Genomic DNA, 23519 nt, shown 5'->3' on the forward strand with positions numbered 1-23519 from the left:
TAATACAAAGTCTTCAAATTTAAATTGGCAGACATCCCTGTCTCTCTTACTTCTGTCTCTCCATCTTTACCCTTTCTCCCTCCTTCACACGCATGCATACACAAGCACATTTACTCAGTCTCTCTCTCCCTCTTTCTCTCTTTCTCTCTTCCCTCTACCTCCTACCTTTGGTGTGTTTTGCATGGTGCCTGGCTGTTTAGAGGCAGTATGCATATGTATGGGCGGGACGGTGGATCGTGACGGGATCTGACATGCGGGGACAAGATCAAAGCGCTCCATCTGATCCCATAAAAACAGACGCAAACCTTCCTCTCATCCTTACAAAACCCCCACTGATAGTCAACTCTGCCAGACCTGACTCCTCCATCTTCTCTCCTCTCCTCCTGCCTCCCCTTTCTCTCTCGTTTTTTCCTCCATCCCAGCATGCCGTGTGCCCATGTCAAGGCCTGCCTGCCTGCCTGGCTTCGCGATTACGTCCCGTGATAAACAATGGCCCGTTTAGCTCATAAAGCAGGAGTGTTGTGCATAATGCTTACAATAAAAGATAGCATCTCTTCACTCATCTTATTTACCTCTCCCACGGTGGCATGGGCGACGAGCTGTTCTATAAATACCGCAGGGAGGAAGGAAAGGGAAGGAAATACAGATGCAGATTTACATCTGTTGGTCAAATAAAGTCTCTGCCAAGTCAGTTGATGAGAAGGAGAGAAAAACAGGGATGTTTAAATATGCCTTTGAGCTCAGAGCCAGGTGATAAAGGCTCCATTTTAAAGCTGCTCCATCCTTCGTGGTAAGTGAACTTAAAATGTCCTCTCAACTAGTTGGGGACAACATCCATATCACATTTAGATTTATCTTTATGGAACATATAGATTGATATGGAAGCCAGGACACATTTCCCTCTCAATCTCTCCCTCTCTCCATCTCCCCATCTTTAATTCCCTCCTTTCTCCCTTTTACCTCCCTCCCTCCCTCTCCTTCTCTTTTGCCCCCCCCTCCTTCCAGTAAGGAAGATGTATGAGTTTGAATTATTGATTCAGACACATGCTACATGCTGCTTGGAGTCATTATTTGTTCAGGTGAGTGTCATGCTGCTCGCTATGAAACAGATACCACGGGGATTAAGCGACACAATCAGGACTTAAAGACAGCTGCCCTCCCTAAAATAACATGGCCCTTGCTGCAAGACGAATGCTCCCCAAAACCCGACTTCATTTGTTTATGACTCGCACATTAGTCATTCTGCGCCTAAATTATAGCGCGGGGGTAAAGATTAATTCAAGCACAGGCTTTTTCTATTGTTTTTACTTCTGTGTGTCTCTTGAAGCCTAATAACACAGCAGATGAATATAGGTGCAAACATCCTACACATAGATTAAAAAAAAACACAGCTTTTGTTGTGTCGTAGGCGTCGGCATGAAGAATAGACAGATGTCCAGAGTAGAGAAAGAACGGCATGCATATTCACATTTTGTGCTCTGATTCTCAAACGAGGCATTTGGCACCATACAACAAAACAACATACACCACACATGACAAATAATGCTCTTGCATTTATTGGATTGATACTGACAATCTAAAGCGCAGTGAGCACTGATATTAATGATGTGAACAGAAATAACACGGACATGTTTGTCGACACGTTAAGATGGAGAGAAGCTCTGATACGGGAGCCTTAAGAGAGAAGCAGGAGGTAAAATGTTGCTAACTGTTCATTTAGCCCTGGCTAAGTGGTCAGGGACGCTGGACAGGTGAACTCTATTCTCCCCACTGGCCCTGCGGGGTGTGTATGTGTATGTGTGTGTGGACTGTAACAGAATTTCTCTAGTCCTTTGGGCCCTGGTGCAAAGCAGAGAATAAATGGTGGAGGTGGCAGGCCAGGACAGAAAAATCAATGCCTGCTTATACAGACATGACACACCAGCAGCCAACTGCATTCTGTGTGTGTGTGTGTGTGTGTGTGTGTGTGTGTGTGTGTGTGTGTGTGTGTGTGTGTGTGTGTGTGTGTGTGTGTGTGTGTGTGTGTGTGTGTGTGTGTGTGTGTGTGTGTGTGTGTGTGTGTGTGTGTGTGTGTGTGTGTGTGTGAGAGTGGGGGCGTAGATGTACAGCACGCAATCATCCAGCCCTGTGCTCTGTGGGTGTGAGTGCGAGTACCCAGCAACCTCCATTTCCTTTCTCACAGAGTAGATTTTCTAGCATTTTATGTCAGCTTTGGGATCAGTAAATAACTCTTCGTTTTTTTTCTCCCCTCCCCCTCATTCCCCTCTGCCTCTCTTCTTCTCCTGCAGGAAGTTTGAATGTGAGTTGTGTGAACGCTCCTTCAGTGAAAAATGGGCCCTAAACAACCACATGAAACTGCACAGTGGGGAGAAACCATATAAGTGTGCCTGGCCGTCCTGCCACTATGCCTTCCTCAACCTGTCAGCCATGAAGGACCACTACAGGACACACACTGGTGAGACACCAAAAGCTAGCAGCCTCCACCGTGAACCATAACTGCTCTATGCCTACATCAACACACTGACTTTCTGTGCAAAATTCAAAAGATTTGCTTTTTACAGGCAATCAGTGTTTTTATGACTGTGGGACAAAGGGTTATTTATCAAGAAACACTAAATTTGGATCAGACAGAATGTACTTTTATTCCTCCATAGCTGTAGACGACTTAACAAAATGAAGTTTATGTGTTAACTGTGAAAATCTCACATTAATTATGAATCTTCACAGCTTTGCTTGGAATAAATATACACACGTTTTTGGCCGATAATAGCCATGACTTGTCCATCTGTACTGATTTTTAACATCCAGAGAAAGTCGAGAACTAGATCTTAGCGGTTTTGCAGACACTCTCGTTAGACGGTTAAACCCGTACCTCCTGATCCCAATAGGACCATCACTATTATGTGATGTTACATCAGCCAAATATATTTGAATAGAGACAGTGAATAGCCAAAGGGAGAAGGAAAACACCAAAAAGATGTTTGAATTTCATGTTTGTTTTTGTTGTCTGCCATCCTCCACACTTGGAGGGTTGCTCAGTGTGGGAATTAAGGTACTGTGTATTCCCCAATTCCAACTGACTGTCATGTGTATTTCCCCAAAATCCATCTGGTCACTAAGTGTGTGTTCATCAAATCCATCTGATCCTCAAGAGGGTTTTTTTTCCCACATTGGACCCGTCCAGTGTGTGGTCTTCTATGATGCAAAATCTGGGGAAAAAGGGAAAAATGCAAAATGTATTTTGGTGTGTGATGTCTGTTCATTCATAAAATCTGTTTCCCAGCTTTGATCAAAAAATGAGAACCATTATAAAATGATGAGATTTCCCAATAGTTAAAAAAAGAGATGCTTTAATGATTTATATCTACGGGATTTCAAAGCTTAGTTTTGGTTTCCTTAAAACACTGAAATACGTATATCATTAGTGCAACTGGCAATATTGAAGGCAAAGTTAGTTTTTTCTCTTTTTTAATCTTAGCTAAATCTAAATTTGAAGATACATTATAGAGTCTTGCAACAAACTGGTATGATAATCTACGACTGGATCTGTAGTTTACAGACTTTCTTTCTTTCTCTGTCACTGCAACGTTAGTTCCAATACAAAAAAGCTGGATTAGAGCATAAATAGGATGAAACAAGAAAACCTGAAATTTGAGATCAGCAGATATTTTCATTATGTGTTTTTTTTATAAGCAGTGCCTTTTCTTTCTGGTTCCATCCTTCCCTTTCATTTCTCTAAGTACAGTAGAGTACACTGTGGGACTGTTCTGAGTCGTGTTTTTTTTTTTTACTTTCTAAAAACTTTGGATAGACAGATGGTGCGGTGGGCGGTGGGAGGATACTGTCTTGAATAATAGCCCCTCGATAGGAGCCCAAGTCAGCCTCTTTGAAAGTGTCTTTATGCTGCAGCCCAGCAGTTTCCCCTCGGCCTCAGTAATGTCCCACACACAGCTCCTTGATGCCCTTTTAAGTCAATGACAGAAGCAGCAGCAGCCAGTGGCCTGACAGCCTGACTGAGCGCTTGCAGGAGAGCCCTCCATCCGTCACGGGTGCCTGCTGTGTGTGTGCGTGTGTGTGTGCATGTGTGAGCGTAAGATTTGCTGGATGTTATTTTAAATGTGTTTTAACAGTGATGTAACGTCAAGGCACCTCTGACATAATTAGACGTTTTATTTTCATTTGTTTCCAGCCCTCATCATTCCCCATCAGGCGGCTGGCGTCACGCTGTCACCTAACTGTCACCTGGAGAGGCGCGGGGTGGTGTGTGGTGGTGGTGGTGTGTGTGGGTCTTTGTGAGTTTGGCAAGAGAAAAGACAGACTTGAAGAGAGTGAGTGAAGTGATTAAGATGGAAAAAAGCAAGTGATTGAATAAGAGAGCTTGAAAGATCAAGGGTGATCAAGTATGAACATATGAAAATGGGAGAATTAAGATTGAACCTGAAACAACCTCATTTTCATGAGCGACAAGACCTGAGTTGATTAGCGAGACCCAAAAAAGCTAACACAATTTGCTCTGCTCTGACCTCCGGCATTCCTTTGCCTTTTGTAATTGGTGCAGGGCTCGACTGTTAGCTACAGCTATACAATCATTGCAATCACATTCCAGCAGCCAACCTGACACACTGAAATATTATCTGCATGTGTGTGATCCGTTTAAAGGTTGTAAATCGGCCCCTTTGCGGCATTAAGATGCCATACCAACAAATAAGTAGGAGATTTAAAAGTTAAACTCATCTGTCCTGGGAACAGAGCAGTCAGTAATGGAGGGGATGTGAGTTACAGTAATGTGTGTGCGGGTTTGTGGGTTTTTGGGGGGCGGGGGTTCACAGGACGATGACTAACTGGGGAGTTTGTACTGGAGCTGAGTGTAATGATACGCACATCTCGCTCATTAGATGGAACTGCAAAATTCAAAGTCTCTTGGTGAAGAAAAACTCAAGAACTTCATCACAGTGGCAAGTTTTGACTGATTTGGTTTTTGTCAAGTGTGTATAATTGGTTTATAATCCCTTAAAATAACATTTCTAATCCCTTGCAACAGCAGTTGATGTCATGATCTTATGCTGAAACACCATCATACAGATTCAGTTTAGCCTGAGCACTGAGACAATGTATAAATAAGTTAGGAAACAGTCATCTCAAAAACAACTGCTGTGCATGCATGAATTATGTACAGACAATGAATACAACATGAACAACGCACCAAAAAATACAGCGGCAGCATTTAGATAGATTGATTTGAATATTTGACCCTTCCTAAAACTCTACCCCAAACAGTGATAGAGAAGAAAGACCCTTTTACCAGTGGTGGAGGAAATATTCAGATCATTTACTATTAAAAGAGCCAATAGCAAATTGTTTCTCAAGTAAAAATGCAGATGTCCTAGCATGACAAACTTATCATATGTTTTGAATACACAATAGTGATCTTCAGGCCGATAAAAAAAAGCCCAGGAGAGTAAAAAGCCCAAAATTTCCTCTGAAATGTAGTGGAATAAAGCAAAAAGTAGCAGTAAAATTAAGAAACTACTATATATACTACTACTATAGTAAAGTCAGCCCATTGCAGTCTTTTCAATTAACTTGTGGAGGCAATGTTAGATTAATTTGCTAGCAAGCTACAGTTGTTGAACTGTGCTTGCGATTGTTGTTATTTAAGCTGGCAAATGAATAGTTGCTGCTTTATATGAGAAGCCTGCTTCTGTCTACCTCTGTCTGTGGTCCAGAGGAATAGTTTTCAAGAGATCTTTGTAACCCACTGTTTTAAAGTTTACTATAACTGTTATGTGTTAAATCTGACCCATTACCATTGTAAACAGTGTGTGCACCGTGCCTGAGAGAAATATTGACATGCATAATAACGATAACTAAAGGGGGACAGAACTTAGCAAATTGTCAGTTCATCAATAAACACTTGATAAAGGCAAAATCAACAATATATACATGTATTTTACATTGCACCCATAACTACATTATCTTTAAAGGATAATGTCAAATTTCTTCATCCTCAGGATAGAGTCACTGGTTATGACAGGCAGAGCCCCCCCTCCTTCAAAAAAAAAAAGTTAACACCTCCGCTCTCCTTCTCCTGCCTCTAACAGGATTCATTGTTCCTCTCTGATTTGTGTGTTTTTTATGTTAATCACTCCCTCCTCACACACCAGTCATGTCTGAGGGAGGGGGAGGAGGGGTGGGGGATTCTGGTCGTCAGCCGCCAGGGTCATTTGTAACGGCTGATGAATGAACGACTCAAATAAATAAATAAGTGCACTGCATCTGACCCACCCAGCTTTTCCCAGGCTCTTGGGCGTTGTGGGGAGTGGGGAGTGGGGATGGGGGGATGGGGGGCTCGAACACAGCGACAGGGCCACAATTGATTTCCTCATTGCTTCAGTTTGTCGCTTAATCTGGCGATATGCTGATAAATCTTCGCACTTTGTCAATTAATTTCCCTGAAAAATGAGACCCAAAATGGCGAGCACATCAATACAGCAGCAGATTCTGTGTCAAAAATTAAGCGGTAAAATTAATTGCCCTCCCATCCGCTCCTGCTAAAACATAACTAATGAGGGAGGCAATTATAGCTGCATGCAGACTCCTCCGGGGTTATTTAAAACACACACACATACACACACACACACACACACACACATATATATATTCACACATGCAAAGAGAGGTTGTATATTTTGACTTCAAAGTTCTTTTATTGTCTTGCAATAAGGCATATTTAATTCCAGTAAGGGGTGGAGAGTTGAGGTGTATCATGGGAACAAAGGAAAATCAACGATGAGCCAGTATTCAAATAGCCAAAAAGTTCAAGGGCTCTCGGTGCAGACACATTAGCAGGAAATGTGGTTTTTAGGGCATTGTCGTGTCAGCTGCTAGACTTTAGGTGCACTGGGTTATGTATGCTTTTAATCTGATGTTTGTGACCTGTAGCTTGATTTGTGTTTGTTTGCAGCTTTGTGTGTTTGGCCTTCGCTGCTGCGACTGAACAGCTCAGGACAGATGTTTGGGTTCAGGTTAGAGTAAGACTTAAGGTTGAGGCTGTAAAGGATAAGGATGTGGGTTTTTGGGGGTTGCTGTTATGTTAGAATAAAGTTTAAGGTAAAGGTTAAGTGTTATTCCTGTACAAATAAAAGGTGGAGGCTAAGGTGAATCAGGGATAAGTGTAGTCAATTTCATGTTGCGTTGGGGGGGGGGGGGGGGTGTACGTGCTGCTTTAGCCAGCCAGATCCTCTCGTGTTGACAGCAGCATGTCACTCTTGTACTACTACCCCACCTCGCCGTCCCCACCCTGGTCCTCAGAGGGCTCACCGCCACAGAACAGCAGATGAAAAGCACACATGTAATTTATCGCCAACGTTTCCTCCTCAAGAATAATTGTGGCGACCGCGGCTGGGCGTAGGGATCGATGGCTATGGATTTTTCTGTGGTGGGGTCTTGTAGCGTTGGGCGTAATGAGAGAGGGAAGGGAGGGAGGAGAGGAGGGGAGGATGGACCGGCGCTGTTTTTCTGATAAGGGGAAAAGGTCTGACCAGATGCTTAGTAACTCATCTAGAGTTAAGAGGTACAGGAATAGAGACTATAATAAAGACTTTTTCATTTGTTTTTGCATGAAAGACCCTGGAACCTACCCTGGGGTCCTACATGAACACAAGAATATCTGCCAAGTTTTTATCAGTTTTAGATACTTCATGTGATGTATCATATAGTTTTGTATTTTCTGTTTTTGTTGGTGCTCTCACCGGTTTGAAGTGGGAGGGGCTCAGCTGATATCAACTTGCTTGCTTTGGCTACATTTGAATCAAAGCGTGATGACAGCTGTAGGTTTCCTCCTGAGGCTTTGGCTGTTAAACTGAAAACTTTGATTGACTTTGATTGTTTTAGTCCAAAATATTTAAAGGTAATGACAAATGCTTAAAGACCTGAGACCACGTTTTAGGGGATTTAAAATATCCATTTTATTTGTTTCTTTATGTCTCCATCATTATATATACACAGTATTTCTGCTTACCAGAATTCACTTGTAAATCACTGTGATGTATTTTTACTTCCTTTTCTGCTGATGAAGTTTATACTACCTAGTTTTTCCATTTAATATATGCAAAATACAGTTGTGTTGCAGCCAAAAATGTAAAATATTTATTTTTCCGTGGCACATTTTCAGATTCTTCTTTTTTTTTTTTTTTTTTTTTTTTTTTTTTCAGGGACATCAGATATTATGTATTTAGAACAGCAAATGCAAAGGGCTGGTTTCATGTGGCTACATGAAGTAGCAGAATGGACATTTATTTATATGGAAATATTGTTCCTTTAAAGGCCATCCACACTGGGATTGGAAAGGGAACCTGTATGAAATGGCTAACGAATGCACCTTTTTAAGGCTGTTTTTCTCCCTTCTAAGTGGCACTGCATTAAAACTCTTCTCACAGTCGAGTGGCTTTAAATGGGTATAACAGAGGAAACTTGAGGCTGCTGTGTCTCTGCGGACTCAGTGAAAGCTGCTATCTGTGCAGAAGAGGAGCAGAGCACCGCTGAGGCCCAGCTGGAAGAGTCACCCAAATGTGTTATCAGTGTGTGGCGAGAGCTGGAGTTCAACATCAGCATTTAGATGAATGTTTAAGTGATGGAGATCTTGGCTGCACATAGTGTACATACAGTACATGCGGCTTGTGTCTGTTAGACTGTGTGACACCTACACACATGTGCTGCTACATAACATGTACATATAGCACACCATATGCAGTGTGATTTGTGGGTCTGTATGTGGGCATATCTACATCTTAGTGTGTGTGCGTGTGTGTGTGTATGTACAGATTTGCATGCACATCTGTGTCCATTTGATAAATGTGTTTGTGTGTGCATGTGTGAGTCTTATTGCCAATGTTGCTGTGTGTGTATGTGTGTGTGCAGGAGTGTGTGACTACCTGTGTGCAGTGGAAGAGAGAGAGGGAGATGTAGAAATAGAGAAAGAGCGAGGAGAGAGAGAGAGGCCATCATGCTGTTAATGACAGAGCCAGATGCAGGGAAGAGAGGAGGAGTGTAAAAAAGCTCTCCACGCTCCCCATCTGGAAGGCATCGCCCCTAAATGAAGTTGTACAAAACCATCCCATTGATAATAAAGCTAATTTTTATGGCTCTGACAAGTATGTAATTATGTTCAGCGGTGCTTTTCAGATTTTATCACAGTCAATAAACCACACTGGCAATTTCCCGTCCCCCATTTGACATATTTACACGGATCCATCTGATTGGAGGAATTAGTTTGCTGTGAGAGCTCTGATGGATATACACTAGTGATCTGTGACTTCTGCTTGGCTCATCTGTTAGCCAACTAGACCCGCCGCTCATCTGTTCAGTCTGTCTTTTCTTTTCTCGGCTTCTGCCTTTCTCTCCCTTCACACATTTCTCCCAGTCCATTAACTCACTATTCTCAATATTTCCTTCTTCTTTGTCTGCACTTGAGCTCTCAGATTTTGCTCAGTGGCACCTCAGCAGTAGCTCTGAGTCGAGAATGTACCTCTCAATCCTTCCTCCACCAGACTTTTCCACGGAAAGGATTCATAAATCCTTTTCAATAACCTCTCACTTATTACCACACCATGATATTTGAGGTTGTAATTTTACTATTTAATTGTATTTGTTTTTGATTAATGTTGATGCAAATTTAAAATGAAAAAGTATCAGAGACACATTAATTACACTGAGCTATATTTAGTTGAGGCAGGCAGAAGGAAAACTGAAGCAAGGCAAATGTCATGGGTTGTGTAGCTTCACATACTCATGTGAATGATAACAGCAGTAGTAGCCGTTTGTTTTATTATTAAAGACATCACTTACATTTCCAATGTGTCAAAATAAGCTTGCTCCGAGTGGTTAATACAGAACACACTAAATACACATTTCAAACATAAACATGTTTTCCTTTAATTGAATTGAGTTTATTAAGCTTAATTGGCACTAGCGCTCCTTGATATTGAAGGTTTTACAGTATGTCCTTTTACAGTTTCAAACTTTTACAGTTTCAAACTTTTACAGTTTAAGCATTAAAACTGAACTGAGAGGGTGTTAAAATAGACTTTTTGAATATGGTAGGTATCCTCCTGGGCAGTTTAGGTTTGTTACAACTCTGGTCTGATTTGCAGAGATGTGGCTATTCTTCCTTTCTTCCAAAATTAAAGCCAATCAAAATCCACTCCTTTTTTTTTTTTTGGTTTACTGTCCTCTAATGTGTTCAGTGATGGAGCACTGCTCACCTTGACCACAGCCAAGGATTCTGCTGCATGTGAATGTGAAAAACTATATGAGTGCATCAGTGTGAGCAACTCGGGCGCTAACAAATCCATTACCTCTCCTGTCTTTATAATATATTTATTGGAAAAAAACTGGGTGTACACAACATTCAGGTTGTAGATTCTCATTTTTAGCCAGTGATGACCATTGCTTTCACTTGTTAGAATGATGAACGTTGCCGGCAGCAGGTCATTTCAGGGTTTGCTAATTAATGTTAGACTAATTCAGAGAAGAACATGATGACACAACAAAATGAAACTTGTCTGTCACCAGGTTTGTGTATCTGCACCTGTCAAAGATCATTTGAGAGGGAGGACCCTTGACTCTGTAACACTGCCGTGCCATCTTGAGTGCGTCTGTTTACAGCAAATCCACAAGAGTGATGCGTGTTCTCTGCAGTAGTAGAAACTTTATATATTTGAACCAGGACCTTTACTATTTGGATCAAGAAACTCATGAAAAATAAGATGTGTCAGATTAAGTAGGCAGCAGCTGTTGTTTAAGTGTATCAGATATATATTTAATCGACAGGAGGAATCAGATCAGATTCGTTTTCAGGAGATACCCGAGATTAAAGTACTCATATCAGGATCAGGGCCAAAAAACATCCTTTTTCGGGACATTTGTAGTAATGATTTTACATTTTATTTTCTTCACCTCTTGCAAGGTGGACTGGCTTATCTGGAGTTTGTTCAAAACTTTTATGATTGTCTGATTACTTGTGTTTCTTCAAAAAGCAAAAACAAGATCCAAGTTGTAGAACTGGAATTGCACTTTTTTGGTCTCGGCATTTGAGTGAAACTAGTTTGAAAAATGTTAATGAGGAAAATGTTGTTTATGAGGATTCTGAGTCACCCAGGTCATGGTATTTCTAAGTGCTATACGAAGCAACTGGACTTGCCTGAGGTTCCTGAAGACATTTTCACCTCTCATCTTGAGACAAAAGTTATTTGTTTGCAGCTCAGGTTTTTGCTTCCTGTCCCTCAGTCTGGTTTCCTATGTTTTTTTCTCTGTTCTAGACCACACTAATCCTCTCTCCTTCCTGTCCCCCTTCTCTCAATCTGTCTCTACAGGGGAGAAGTCTTATCTGTGTGACCTGTGTGGTTTTGCGGGAGGTACAAGACACGCCCTCACCAAACACAGACGCCAACACACAGGTAAGCAACAGCACACACATCCTGGTCTCATCACACAAACTGTTGAATGTGTGGACCTTCATAATCCTGGACAGTGATTGACAGATCTGAACAGCCACAATAATTTTTTTTTCACATAGTTTTAGCGACTGTTTGCTGTCTTTCACTCACTTACACACACATACAGACACACACACACATACAGACACACACACACACACACAAAGGCACATCAGTGTGACATGCTGCTGTCAGTGATAGGCATGTGTACCAGTATGGCTGACTGAATCTGAGATTTTTAATTTCAGTTATCATTTCACCATGTCATTCTGTTGCTTAGGGAAATTGCATTTTTCAGATAGGCTGTCAATAACGAGTGCTTTTTTAGAAATTGGGATAGTGAAACAAATACTGTTCTTAACCGTTGTCTGGCAGGCGCCCAAGGATCAAGAATCCTGTTATAAATATTCATCTAGGTTTTCATAATTCATTTTGTTTGCTCCTCAGTTTGTCTGCCATTTTCCCCCCTGAAACCTGCAATTTCTGTCCTCCTCTCCTGTGTCGACACGTGTCAATTCCACTGATTTGGCTGTATATTCACATCAGTTGTCATGCAGCTGCATATGAAGGGACCACCCTGTCCAACACTGTTTGCTTGTCAGAGTTTATCTGATACAGATTTTTAAATGCCACCGCTAGTGACAATGTTTTTTGTGGCTCAAGCTTCATTGTGCGATTGTTTCATATCTTAAAATATTTCATTGCGTATTTCATGCACAGAACTCAGTGGCTAATGTTATTCTTGTCAGTATGGACATGACAAGAGTCCATTGAATGTTAATGAACTTCTTAAATGTTGTGTAGGTTAGTTGCTCCGAGCACAGCTTTATTTCTGGTTTTAAACATTGACATCCTTGAAGCTGCCACTGCCATTTGAAATAAAAATAATTAAAAATACAAAGCTCCCAGAGAGCACAAACCTCCACAAGAGACACAGTCTTCCAACTTGCACCTACAGACATCAGTCTGTCATTTTAATTTTGATTATTGTAATATTGATTATTTGATATCTCGATATCCATTCGTATCTCGTATGTCTTATTTTTTGACTGTTCAGCTGCTTTTATCTCTCACACTTCAACTGTTTGTTCAGGTGCTTTCAGTGTTTACATACACACTGACGAGTAACTGAAACAGGACGAAAATTCCAAACGCTTTCAGCAGTTTAAAACACTTCAGTTGTTCTCAGTTGTTCAGTAAACACAAACCCTTTCAGTGCTTCAACTTTAACTGACACTTCAACTGATTTAGGTGTTTGAGCTTAAACTGCAACTTCCACACAACATCCCACAAGCAAAAGATTAACATTTTTTATATTTTAATTCATTTACAGTTTTAAACTTAAACTTAAACTTAAACTTTCTTCAGAATTTTTTTTTTCTAGTTTTACGGTAGATTATGAAATGTAAATGGCTGTCACTGGCCATCATTTGTTTTCATTTAATTGGTCTCAGAATTAACCACATACTCTGAACAACTTAAGAAGGGTTGTATGTTTGTGTGTGTATCTGTGTTTATCAGTTTAACACTTGCATCATCTCCGTCTCATCATCATTCTCTGTCTCTTATCTGTTCAATCTGTTAACCCCCGCCCTACAGGAGAAAGGCCCTTCAAATGCAAGCTCTGCAGCTTCGCCTCCACCACGCAGTCCCACCTATCGCGGCACAAACGTGTTCACACCGGGGAGAAACCGTACCGCTGCCCCTGGTGCGACTACAGGTACTGGCTCATTGACCTGCCCACGGATGGTGGCGCTGATGGCCGCCACTGTGGCACTGATGATCAGGGGGTTGATAGGTGAGGGTAGGAGGGGCTGCGGGGGGTATATAAGTGTATGTGTGTGTGTGTGTGTGTGATGGTGAGAGAGCAGGTGGCATTGTAGGGTTGTCTAGAGGGGTGGGGGGTGGCATTAATGCTAGAGGCTGTGTGCATGTGTGTGTGTGTGTGTGTGTGTGTGTGTGTGTGTGTGTGTGTGTGTGTGTGTGTGTGTGTGTGTGTGTGTGTGTGTGTGTGTGTGTGTGTGTGTGGAGGGTGGGAGTATGGGAGGGAGAGATGGAGGGCAGACAGGTCTAATCTCCACAGCACGGCTCCATCTCATCACTCTGCCATCATCAACAGGCCCAGCCAGATCCCCACAACACATGTACACGCACACACACACACACACACACACACACACACACACACACAATGTCACTGTCACTGGCACTGGCAGGTCCCTGTCATTAAAACACCATCATACCACATCAGTAATTACACAGGAAATTGTCGGTGAAATTGAAAAAGTTTTGGCTGGCGTTGCACATCTCTATCTCTCTCTCTTTCTTTCCTCCCCTTGTCTCTCTGTCTCTCTCTCTGTCTTGCTCTCTTTCGCTCACCCTGTTCTTCCTCGTCAGGTTGTGGCAGAAGAGTGTGAAAGGGAATGATCTCAAACCCATCATTGGTTTTAGATGTACTCTTCATTCGTTTTTTCCCCTCTGTGACAAAGTCATTTCGGCGGCTTGCTACACCTGCTCCGCTGCAGTGAAGCACTCCACTCATTTATCTGTCTTTTGTATGTAGTCCAACTTTGAAAAAAATTAAATGCTGACAAGTAATAATTGTAGTCAGGCTATTATTTTGCAATCAAAGGATTATCTCAGCTTGTACCTAAAGTTGTCATGAAGTATCTCTTCTCTCCATTAAAGACTGGACAGTGTAAGGGTTTTTAACTGATAGTGTTTGATTCAAGATGGACATAAGATGCTTTTAAGATTTTTGTGCCTAAATAATTACAATGTCATTTAACTATGTGAGAAAGCTGCATCCTGCGTCTCATAACCTGGGCAAACAACGGCCTGCAGGCCGCCTGCATCCATACGTAAAACGTCACGCTTTTGGCTTTTCAAAATAAAAGCATCAGAGTTGTATTGCATGCACGACATAAATATTTTTTCATTTATATTCTAATTTATGATTGGCCTCACGCAGGCTGGACAGGGACACACAAAAACAGAAAGATACTGTACAACGAGCCAAATGTTCCTGGCCCTGTTGTTCCTGCGTGGATATTTAATGATTATTACAGATAGTGGCAAATGAAACGGTAAATTAGAAGCCCAATTAACATTATTGTGGGCCCAGGGGTTCTGAGGGGTCCAGAGGGGAAGGAAGTGGGTGTAAGGTGGGTGGAGGAGGAGGGGAGATTGGGGAAACGCCCCGCTGGTTTACTAATGTGAGGAATTGAGTGCGGGGGCCTCAGACAGCTGTGAGTGGCCTCGCCTTCACCCCATGTTTTTTACACTCTGGATACATGTTTAAAACCCTGGCGTCTCTGGTCGTCTGACCTCTGTGAGAAGCTACTAGACGAGTTAGTACATTTGACCTTTCAATGTCAGCCAGGCCCATGAAATAAATATGATACAGCTATAAATAAATATTTAGGTTTTAGACAAATGAATCGGTTGTTTGATTGACAGTTGTGGATTATAGAAAATGTATACTGTAATGTAATACATCTGATATAAGCTATTAAAATATCCATATTAAATGTTATGGATGACATCTAGGGTACCCACTTGATACAACGTTATCTCCATCAAGGCTGCTCCTCAAATGCATGTAAATGAGCAGGGAGCGAATGATCTATCAAATGCCACTCATCTCCTATTCAGACAGAGACAGATAATAGAGGGGGATAATTATAGTTGGGGATGGTGGTAAAAATATTCTAATGATATTGCACGTGGAGTCCTCGGCTGTCAATTAATGGTGTCTGTTTGACTATTCTTTAGCTATTTATGCACACCACAAAACTTCTTTACTTCAGTGTTTAAGGAATCGTTTGTATTGTTCACAATGAGCAGTTTTTTTTTCTCATTAAAGTCACAGTGGCATCTTAAATGGTTTAATTGATACGTAACCTCTGACTCCTGCCGTGTTGCCATCCTCCTGGGGCTGTTATTGTTTATCGAATGCTGCTGCATTCATGTTTCAATCTATCTGTTAAAATACTGTTTCAGTTCGAGGTAATGGTGGCTTTGAGGATGACATTCTTACTGTCAATGCCAGGAAGGTTTGCGACCTTGTAAAGTGAAGGGAGAGATGAGGGAGGAGGGGGAGGCATTAATGATGATAACTGGGCCTCCTTGGCAGAATAAGATCCAAATAGCACCAATGATCCAAATACAACCCCCTCGCAACTCTTAACACACACAAAGAAACACATTTAAATCTCCATTAACGAAGCGCCTCTCAATTACACCTCTCCCATTACCATACACTCGTTGGGAGGAGGAATATGGAAATGGATAAAATAAAGGGGAGAGAGAGAGAGGGAGAGACAGAAAGAGGAGAGAAGGGGTGATATATCCGTTGAGCATCAGTATGGCTGATTCCCATGGTGAGTGCATGGATGGGGGAGGAAGCTGAAACGGTGTTGGACTAATTAATACGGTGTATAGTAGGAGGACTGGTGTGGGCTTTCACTAACTGTGACACCTGCTGACTCCTAAACGCACGTTGTGTTGTTTTAATATGACAATTACGCCATTACCATATCTGAGAGATAGCATGGCCCCCCTAGGAATCCACCCGCGCTCTCTTTAGAACCTTTTAGCTCCGCTTCAAATTTTTATCTTTTTATGCTCCTGCTTTCGAATAAGAAATCAGTTCACTTTCAGTATTAAATGCATTTTTTAGCAGCATGATTTGCGTTAATTCATGAGCATGTGACAGTTTAAATTTTTAAGTCTGTCTTTTTTTTTTTTTTCGTTATGCAGAAGAACAGTCAACAGATGTGGCCATGATTTGCCCGTGAACCTGTTATTGTTTTGCTAGTGACTGCTGATAACAAAGTAGTCATAACAATGTTTGTCAATTTGCTGGATAAGTAATTGACAGTATGTGTAAATATTAAAGGTTATTTACATATTTATGCATCTTCAGTTAGTCAGGCTCTTGTAGATGCTCTAACCTCTTCAGACTCTTTAAACTCTATATACGTAACATTGATATAAACTTAAAAGATAATGTAAATCTATGATTTTAAAATCACAGATTATATTAATATATATATTATTATATTATATTCTATGTATTGTGGTGTTCTTGTACTCCATGTGACTCTTTTTCTTTCCTTTTTTTAAAATAGCTGCTCGTCTTTTATTCCCCTGTTCACCCTATCGGCTATCAGTACTCACTCTAAATACCCACCTCTTTTTCACGTTGTTTTCAATCAAAGCAGAAATCCAAAAACATGTCTTATTCTGAGTCAACTTACCAGGTTGAATTATATCAGTCAGGGTATGTAGTATTTCTTTATTTGTAAATGCTGCGTTTTTAGAAAGGGTTATTTATTCTTTTGTTGAGATTGTGGCATCCCAACCTGCTTTGTGAAGAGCCCTCATTGTTCACCCCTGCCTGGTGTTTATGAGTTTCATACAGCATGAACAGAACCCGGTGAGGGCCCACTCTGTTTAGGCCCCGGTGGAGCCAGGCTGGACTGTGGCCCCATGATGGAGAGAGGTGTCTCTGCAAAAGTGAAAACAAATTCTCTCCTTGGCTGGCGTGAGCTATGGCACTGTGAGGCTTTATTGTCCCGGCCAAGGTGATAAGGGAGAGTAATTGCGTATTATACTGTCCGAGAATGTCAGGTCCAAACTGAGCACGAGTGCCCCATCCATCAACACATGATGGTGTGCATTTATGTGTGTATGGAACTGTGTTCTACACTGCACATGCTTGCTTGCATGATACATTATGTGTGTGCTTATGTGCACGTGTGCGTGGGTGTGTATATGTGTGTGGGGGGGTGTTTATGGGTGTGCGTCTGTATATTTGCACCTGTGTTGTCATATCAGATTTTTTTTTTTTCTTTGGCACAAACTCAAGTATGTTCAAGTCCATGTATGTATGTGCATGTTTGCTTGTTTCTTGCCCATTCGGGGCTTCACTAAGACGTGTGTGTGTGTGTGTGTATTTGTGTGTGTCCGTGGGCAGGTTTAGATAGAGCCTGGGAGCAGGTCAGGCAGCATCATTAATCAGCAGAGGGTTGTGTGTGACTCCTCTGAGCTGACATCATTACATCCTACACCCTGCAGTAGCTCAGTGCTTGGCCTGCCCTATCTGACCAGCCCAAAGCCCCACAAACTCACACACACACGCGCAAAATACAGCTGTATTCTTATACCTTTTATACAGTTGCTAAAGATACACACACACTGCATAACGGATGTCTTCAGACATATCTCTAATGTATTCAGTGGGCTTCTAGATCCACTTGCAGTTCTCAGCAGTAGTCACCCACTGCTTCCAGCAACCTTACACACTGAGCCGAACAACTGTGAGGAAAGAAAATGTCTCAGAGATGTGTAAGAGCGTGACAGAATATCAAAGAATTTACAAGATGTAAATATTGTTTGTGTGAATGTGGTTTTTAGTTGTTTGCTGGTTGTGGGCCTGTTTCACAGAGGTACATTTAGGCAATGAATGCTTTGAGAGTCTGTCCAAACACGACTGCTCTCTCCGCTCCAGAGCCCAACTTGAGTTTTTTCTTGTGTGTGTCTGTGTGTGTGTGTGTGTCAGCATTGCAACAAAATAGATTGTTAGTACAGCAAACCTTTCTTGGGAACGTTGCCAAGCGTTTATCTTGTGTTTTCTCCCTCATGACTCTCATCTTTTAATCTTTGCCTCTTTTTTTTATTTATTCCAAAAAGGAATGAGGCCTTTTATCTTTGTTTGTCTCCCTTAGATCTAACTGTGCTGAGAATATCCGGAAGCACATTCTACATACGGGAAAACACGAGGGTGTGAAGATGTACAACTGTCCCAAATGTAACTACGCCACCAACTCTCCCATGGAGTTCCGTAACCACCTGAAGGACAGTCACCCCGACATTGAGAACCCAGACCTCGCCTACCTACATGCAGGTAACGTGCTCTAACGTGCTACTAATGCACTATAGCAGCTGGCCTAGGTGCTGTCTTTCTGTGTGCCTTACCTCACTGCCTGTTGTCTCTCTTAACATGTGTGTAATTCAGTGAAATGCATGTCCCTAATGAAAAATCTTTGTCAGAAGACCTGAACATAGCTTATGGCCAAATTTTGGAACAACAGCGCCTGGGAGACGTCCTGAACACCTCAGTGTTTAAAGGTTGTTTGAAGTCCATGCTTATTTTTAGCAATGCCTTGCTTGAGTTTCACAATTGCGCACATACACATCTGGGAAATGCCAAGCACTACCACAAATCTAGTGGTGAGGTCCAGTGTTTCTGGAGCTTTCTCCATACTAGGAACTATAGATCAGGATATATCTCACTCAGCTGTGTCAGTGTTGCCCGTTCTGCTTTTTAATAATCCATCACTTTGTGTCCCAGAACTTTATGCAAGTAAAAAGCTAAATTACTGGAGTGCCCCTGTAAGTGCCTCGCACCTTAATGGTGGCTGGAAACATATTATGTTCCCCAGCCACAATTTTTTTGCTGTTTTAGGACTGAACCTACCAACGTCCATTTTCTAACTTGCCCCTCTAATCTTCACGTTATTGTGCACACAAACACTTAAAGTATATAAACACAGACAAATCAACATTTGAAATCATTCCCCTGAATTAAGCCGCCTAGTTGCCCCTGCAGCCCTGTCGGGGCTCTATTAATCCACAGAGGTCAGATCTTCCAGAAGCCTCGAGTGCATTTTTGTCTGTGGATCGGGTCTTGCTATTCAATGCTGATGGAGGGCACCGAGCCACAAAGAGGCAGCACTCAAAGATTGCTGGTCTAGCCATCCCTGCCAATCACTCAGGACATAGAGACAGATGAAATCTTGTTCCTCCTCTATTGCTTCCTTTGTATCCTAGTGTTCTTCCTTTGTCCTTGAAGGCCACCAAATCCAATCGGCAGAGTGCTTGTCCTTCAGAGGACCAGAGAGGACAGCCTTTATGCTGTTATCCCTCTGACCTTACATAAAAGCAGAAGAGTTGGAGGGGAGCACCATGGGAAAGAGGCCAGGCAGGGACATTACTGGAAAATGGCTGCATTCTGGTGGCACTGTGGTTTATTTCTCATTGAAACTGAATGAATCTGAGTTATGTCTTTGTGCTGACTCTGAAAAGTTTATTTTTTTTAAATTTCCGAAACAGGTTTATTCTTGATATAATTTCTATTCTTCAAATTCAAGGACCTACTTCTATCTTTGATCTTCTTTACCTCCACCTCCTAACCTCCCCACACAACCTTTTTACCTTCAACTACATATTCTCCATGCTCTCTCACCTTTAACCAAAGCACACCTTTACACCTTCTTACCCTTTCACCCCAGAATTTCCCTCACCTCTGTTTGTCCTTATGTATGACTGCCCTTTGGTGAAGAACATGTTCTCACAGATTCATTTTGTTTTCTTTGTTTCCTCCTAAGTTTGATCTGTTAGGCCATATGGGAGCGTAACTGTTATACCCAGTCAAGAGATTTCTCTGCATGTGTCCAGGCCAACGTTGTGGCTATAACAGGCACCATACGTTGTGGGTTTCAGTTTTGAGTTTTGTGAGCGAAGGTCAGATCTCATCTGAAACGCATGTCATTTTTCAGTCGTCTGGAGGAAACATATCTTCCTCTTTCAGTCAAGTTAGGCAGCATGTTCTCAAGATGCCATCTTGACACTTAATTGACAGATATAAACCCAAAGAATGACAGCAAAAGAAATGGTTCAAAAATGCAGCTGATGGTGAGAGAGATGATCCCACTTTGATGCGTAACAGTTTGCATGAATTTTTGCCTTGCGATAGCAACACGTAAATAAACCATCGCTGAAATGCAGATATTCAGCAACTCTTTACCTTTTTAAAACCAAAGCAGTCAAACTATAGGTGGTTTGAAAAGGCATTGAAAGTACACTTGTGATCTCTTCCTCTTTCAAAAGAGGGAAAAGGCAGGTGGTGGTGGTAGCAGAAAGAGCAGTGTTTCATCTAAGTAGACAGAACGAGACCAAAAGAAAGAGACAGGGGAAAAAAAGATTAAGAAGGTAGATGTTGAATTAACCTGCTTGTGATTGCTCTCTGTCAGAGTGGCACCAGGGCCAGCAGCGAGAGGCAAATCGTCTGTGATGGCCCTTCCCGCTGTTCCCCCTTTGAAAGACACAGATCAAACGCACCCTAGTCATGGGCGCTTGCAGCCCCTTGCGCTGTATTGATTGACACCCGAACGTCTCCGCTGCTGCTCTGTCTTTCCATATCACTCTCTCTCTCTTTCCCCTCACTCTCTCTCTCTCTCTCTCCGTCTTCCCTTCTTTATTCAACGTCGCACTTCGAATTAAAGCCCTTCTCAAGGATGAAAGCAGAGGTCCTTTGCAAACGAAGGAAGAGAGGGAATTAGACCCAGCAAGTGATGGAGGGGAATGGTGATTAGAATTTGAGGGGGAAAAAAGGAAGGAGGTTAGATATGTGAAGGGAAAATGTTGCTGATAGGACACATTTTAATAAAATGGTAATGACAATTGTCTTCCGTGTGCGATCTGCAGAGAGATATGCCAGAAAGAACTGGCGGCATCTGTGTGATCTCTGCATAGATAGCACTGGTGTAGCAGAGCTACAGGTACTTCATAGCACTGTGACTTTGCTAAATTACCGCTCTACTAGAACTTTCTTTCTAGTTAAAATGCTGCGAGTACACTCTGACTGGTGCAGCTTTGGGAAATGGTGTATTTCCTTCTTCCTTTGCCATCTCCCTCCAGCGAGGTCAGCTGTGGTTGTAGGGCAGTGGCTTTGTTAAATCAGCCTCTCGTCCTGTTCAGTACCAAAAGCTATGTTACACACACACACACACACATACACAGGTGAGATGTCGCCATTAGCTTTGTCAGAGCATCTTCATTCCACTATTTTTAATTGTGAAATATTTCCCTAATTTTCAACCAGGGTTATAATTGCACATCCTGGGGGCATAGAGATCAAATGCTTTGTAATTAGCTAACAGCGACTGAGTATTTGAATCTGCTGCTTAGTGCCTAAAAAGATAAAATAAATAAATAAATAAATAAACTTCTTCAAGGCATTGTTGCTGCTTTATGCAGATTCTGTTTTCCTTAATAATGCATGATGGATGGCTACTGTAGAGGGCTAGAGGAGACCTGGCCTTGTAAGTGATGATCTTAATACACAGTTACAACCACAGGCAAATTCATTTGTTTGCATATATTTTTCGTTATTAAACAAATCTGTAAACAAATATGGATTTCGATGGCTTTTACTTAAGTTATGCATCTGTGTGCCTCCCCGGTTTCCCTCCCTCACTTTCACCTTCTGTTCATCATGTAATGAAACATTACTCTCCGGAGTTTTACTTGCGTATTGTGTTGCAGCAGCGTGTTGGATTGTGGAGGACAGGTGTGTATGTCATGCAAATGTGTCCTGGTATCCCAGCGCATATGACACTGTGTCGACGTTGTGAAAGAAGCCACAGACACCGGCGTTAAAATCAACATCTGTTTCTAATAACAATGTGTTACATGTGACACGTTTTTATGTGGAAAAATATGTGGAAAAAAAAACAATGCATCACAGTTCTTTGAAAAACACCTATAGGACATCAAGTCGTCAGCATTAGTGATGAACCTGCGTCTTTGTGTCACCTTCCTTATGTTGCATTCACATGATGGGCATTAATGAAAAAAGTCATTCTGTTCAGTACAATGTAAAATCAGATGAACAGGGTGGCTCATTGTGCTGATGCTGTCACAGCGTAAATTTAGTTTTTGAGCTGTATCTTACAAAATCAACAATGAGGGATTTGCAGGCTTAATGGGAAGCCAAAAAAGTGTGAAATACTTTTAACACCACAGAAAAGAGTCAACTGTGATGGAAAGTTACAATTAATTAACTCTTCACTCAGAAAAACGACTTCAGATTCAGTTTTTGTGCTCTCCGCATGTGAATTTTTGCTGAAGATCCAGTGAATATGGCCTGAAACATGAATGAAAATGGCCTTTCCGGTCATAGTGTGGCAGTTTTTATAATGTTGTTTTATAGTTTTGTTTTGTTTTTTTCTAAATAATATTATAGTGTCTGTTCTGTGCCTGTTACTGTGTCTCTCCATTTTGTCAAGTTTTCTTAATTGCACAAAGCAACCTCAGCAAGCCTGCATGTATAAACTTGAAGGTTAGCTCAAACCACTGTTGGGGTGTTAATTGGAGAATTCCCTCATGGAGAAACACCTTTCAGCTTCATCTGGTCCTGAACGGCTCACTTCGTGGACTGAAGAAAATTCAGAAAACTCAAAACTCTGTGTTCTTCTTCACCCCACGCTTAAATGTCTCTCTTTTGGACCGTTGCGTTGTGTTTAATATCTACTTCTTTACATCCGCAAACTCCACATGTAGTCTTGTTTAAGATATTACTTGCTTGCGAAGCAGCTGCTCGATCCCAGTGGGCCCCATGAGACATGCAACAAGGGGGGGGGGGCGGTGTTTGGGTGGGGGAGGGTTAGCGAAGCGGTTTAGGGGAGAACGCTCACGTCAGTTGCATGTGTCTCCGTAAACCAATACAGGGCCGGTCTGGGCCGAGCAAGCAGCAATTCCTGCATAATGACCTGCTCCAATGAGCGTGAAAACTCCCCCAACCGGCTGCATTTATCACACATCAGCCACAACAAACGGGCTTTTGTTTCATCCTCTTCCCTTCCCTTCCCTTCCCTTCCCTTCCCTTCCCTTCCTCCTGGTGCCAATCCAAGAGACTCTCTTCAGCTGTTTAGAGGCCATTCAGAGCCTTAACTGACAAGTCCCATCCAATCAGTATGGAGACAGAGAAGCAGTCGGTTTCTGGCTGCTGCAAATGTGAAGTGATGTCTACAGTGTGTTTTTGCCACCTTTAGGCCATTACAGACAGATTTTTTTTCTTTCACACGGTAAATGATCATTGGAAGCATAGTGTCATCGCCAGAGTGGGTCAACCTCCGCCTCTGTCTGAGCCTCTGGACAAGTTCTGTCACTGTCAGAAAATTTGAGGCAGATTGATGACACTTGACAAATGCTCCCTGGTGTTGTTGCAATGACGCA

At 42.0% G+C, this 23519-nt stretch overlaps 1 protein-coding gene across 1 annotated transcript in view; it reads left to right on the forward strand.

The window, feature by feature from the left end:
* Positions 1-23519, forward strand: part of znf407 (zinc finger protein 407) — a 143942-nt gene that overhangs the window by 84463 nt on the left and 35960 nt on the right. The window contains exons 6-9 of the mRNA XM_041045108.1: positions 2289-2455; positions 11373-11456; positions 13095-13215; positions 18227-18405. Of these exons, the coding sequence (XP_040901042.1) occupies positions 2289-2455; positions 11373-11456; positions 13095-13215; positions 18227-18405 (551 nt within the window). The remainder of the gene's footprint in view (positions 1-2288; positions 2456-11372; positions 11457-13094; positions 13216-18226; positions 18406-23519) is intronic.

This window comes from Toxotes jaculatrix, chromosome 8, assembly GCF_017976425.1.
Source record: "Toxotes jaculatrix isolate fToxJac2 chromosome 8, fToxJac2.pri, whole genome shotgun sequence".
NCBI lineage: Eukaryota > Metazoa > Chordata > Actinopteri > Toxotidae > Toxotes > Toxotes jaculatrix.